Source organism: Dasypus novemcinctus, chromosome 10, assembly GCF_030445035.2.
Source record: "Dasypus novemcinctus isolate mDasNov1 chromosome 10, mDasNov1.1.hap2, whole genome shotgun sequence".
NCBI classification, from domain to species: Eukaryota; Metazoa; Chordata; class Mammalia; order Cingulata; family Dasypodidae; genus Dasypus; species Dasypus novemcinctus.
In genome coordinates, this window is record NC_080682.1 from 25,453,634 (window position 1) to 25,456,914 (window position 3,281).

The 3,281-nt window shown below is 34.7% G+C and overlaps 1 protein-coding gene across 1 annotated transcript; it reads right to left on the bottom strand.

Annotated features, from left to right (window-relative positions):
* Nucleotides 1-533: 533 nt before the first annotated feature.
* On the bottom strand, nt 534-1,124 carry LOC101432991 (olfactory receptor 8H1-like). Its single transcript, XM_012518532.1, has one exon. The coding sequence runs from the start codon at nt 1,122-1,124 to the stop codon at nt 534-536; it is 591 nt and encodes a 196-aa protein (XP_012373986.1).
* Nucleotides 1,125-3,281: the final 2,157 nt, after the last annotated feature.

A 3,281-nucleotide genomic window follows, 5' to 3' on the forward strand; every position in this document is an offset into this window, starting at 1 on the left:
TTAAAAATAACTCTATGGATGTAGAATTTTCATCTGGATTAGTTGAGGAAACTAGATTTCAACTTTCAGTAAATTACTAAAGAATATACAACTAAAGAGCTGACAGGTAGAAAAGCTAAATCCTAGTCCAAACACATACTCTTTAAGACTATGCTAATTTTCTTCACTAGAGAATTAATTGAATAATTTCTGAAAGAGCTCTCCATCATAAAATTCTCTGAAATTGGTTATACATGAGAATTTCTAGAACACATTTTGAAAAATAACATGTATTTTATCTCAAATTAGTAGTCCTTAAAATCACATATATTTAAACCACTGTATTATCACATATTCTATGGCTTCCATTTACTATGTAGTTTTGTGAAAACACTTTCTTGTATATGTTCCAGAGAATGCATGGCACAAATAGATGATGCAACAGAAATGCAAAGTAATTAAAGGATGCTACTTTATATAGAAAGAAATTAAGTAAATGCCTAAAGAAAAAAGAAAAAAAAGATTCACTTAAATATTCAGCATTACAATCACATCTATTGCTTGGAATCTTCCCTTTTCTGGATGACTCTAATGAGAGCATTTTTCACCTCTTTGTTCCTAAGACTATAAATGAGAGGATTGAGCATGGGGATCACCATAGTGTAAAACACAGAGACAACTTGATCTCTGCCCAAGGAGTAGGACTTCTTTGGTTTTACATAAGTAAAAGTTGTAGTGACATAATAGAGTGTGACTCCCAGGATATGGGATGAACAAGTAGAAAAGGCTTTGCGCTTTCCTGAAGAGGAATTAATTTTCAGAATAGAAGACAGAACAGATATGTAGGAAAATGTGATTGTGCTAAGAGTCATCAAAACATTGAAACTAGCACAAATTATCATCATCATTTCAAAGTCATGAGTGTCAGTACAGGACAGGGCTAAAATTGGAGTTAAGTCACAGTAAAAGTGATAGATTACATTGGAGCCACAGAAATGGAAACTGTTCATGAAAAGAAGGTTGACTAATGATTCAGTAAAACTAATCATGTAGGAACCAGAGATGAGGGTGTGGCAGAGCCTCGTGGACATAACAACTGGGTAGTGAAGAGGGTTGCAGATAGCTACATAGCGGTCAAAGGCCATTGATGAGAGAAGGAAAAATTCAGTAACAGAGAAGAGGATAAAAAAACACATCTGTGTGAAGCAGCCCATGAATGAAATATTCTTGTTGGAAGTCAGTAAGTTCTCTAAGGTTTTAGGTATGATGACCGTTGAGTAACTGAGGTCAAGGAAAGACAGGTGACTGAGAAAAAAGTACATAGGGGTGTGAAGCTGGAGGTCCAGGCGAATTATAAGTATCATTCCTGCATTTCCTAGCAGGGTAATAAGGTATATCAGGAGAAATAAAATAAAAAGGAACTCCTGGAGCACCTCAGAGTCTGTCAAGCCAAAAAGGATGAAGTAAGGCACATTTGTGTTATTCCTTCTATCCATGGTAGCAATCAAGTGTAATAAACTGTTGAGAAATCAAAGGTGATATTTGGGATAAATGACTTCTAAAAGATTTTTTTCAATAGGATAGATGACTTTTTTAAAAATTCAGCCTAATGATTCTGGAAAAATCATAAAAAATAGTAATTTGCAAAATAGGTCTTAAGAAAAACTTAATTTTCTGCCAAATATAAATGAGGTAAAAATCAACATTTTAGAAATTATGTAAGGCTTATATATTTATATGTTCATAATATTGCATACTTAGAATGAATATGACACTTATAAATACTTCCCTTCTTTAGCACATTTATACAGGTGAAAACATTATAACATATATGTTATTATTATTATACACATTTTCAGATGAGAAAAATTAACACAAAAATTTAATTCCTTACCCAGAGTCACAACCATTATGTAGCTTCAGTCAGGCAATTTTACCAATTTTGATTGTGTTCAGAGATTAAGTTTATAACATTATTTTCCTACTTATATTTAATCTTACCAAATTAAAAAAAAGACTAGGTATCTAATAAACATAGATAATTTTTATACATTTAGTGTTCTTTTCTCTCCACTATGATTTAGTACAAATGACAGATAAGAAATTAAAACCTTTTGTGTATTGATATTAGAGAGCATATATTACTATTATCAGATATATCTCAAAAGATTATTTAATCAAATGTCTTCCAACAATTATACTTTCTATGTATGTACATTATTGATGTCTCTGATTCCTTCAATTCTATATTTCTGACTCTATAAATTCTAGCATTACCTAGGTAAGGCCTACATATTATGCATCTATATATGCAAAGCCTCTAATAATTACCCATTGTTTTTAGATAATCTAAAGTTCTCTAAAATTGAGATTAATACTTACCATGATTCAAAGTTTTTGAAAAACTTCTTCCAGTTTTATCTATCTAGAAATATTCAAACTACAAATTTTTCTCTCATCAAAAATGTCTAAATCATTGAACGAACCTGAAATTTCTTTTATATAGTATTTGTTCCTTTGCAATGTTATGTTTAATTTTTAGCACATGATTTTTCTTTTGAAGTAAAATAAATCAAACAAAAATTTTGTTCAGGCTCTGGTCAAAAGGAAGTTCACTGGTTTGTTACCTAGGGTGAGTGGACCAGGAGGTACTGTGGACATGATCAGAGCTGCCTCTCCCTTGTTTTTCACCCTGATAATGTCAAGGCACCACTTATATTGAGGATTGCAGATAATGCAACATGTGGTCATCTCTGGGACTAATTTTCAAGGAAAACTGCTTGACATGATGCCAAGAATGAGTTCAAAAACAATTGCATCTGTGTCTGGTTGGAACAGAAATTTGCCTTTCCCTTGGAAGCTGCATAATGTTGAAAAGCATTGTTGGTATTCCTTTGTGATGTTCTAATTTATGACTGGGTAAAAGAGCAGATATTGAGGCTTTTCGGCAAGATGGTGGCTGCGTGAGCTTGCCTGGTAGTGTCTCTGCAGGGGGCGGCTGGGCAGCGTTGAAGGCTCTTTGGGACCGCGCTGTTTCGGGGATTTTTGCTGGTTGGAAGGTGTCTGGACGTCAATTCGGTGGGAAGGTAACAGAGAGGATACATCTATAATATATAAACGGAGGTCCCAGCTGGGCTCGGGAAGTTCCCTCCTTGGGTGGGCGGAGCCACGGTAGCGGGTGCTCCTGAAGCTCCAGAGCCGCGGCGGCCAGGGTTTTTGTTTTTTTTTTCCTTTTACTAGAGGCTTTGCGGTGCTGAGAAATTCGTGGATACTGGGCTGGCTGGTGAGGGATTGTTGGGACA

Coding starts and splice junctions, on each gene's coding strand:
- LOC101432991 (XM_012518532.1), bottom strand. CDS start 1,124: ATGGCCTTTGACCGCTATGTAGCTATCTGCAACCCTCTTCACTACCCA.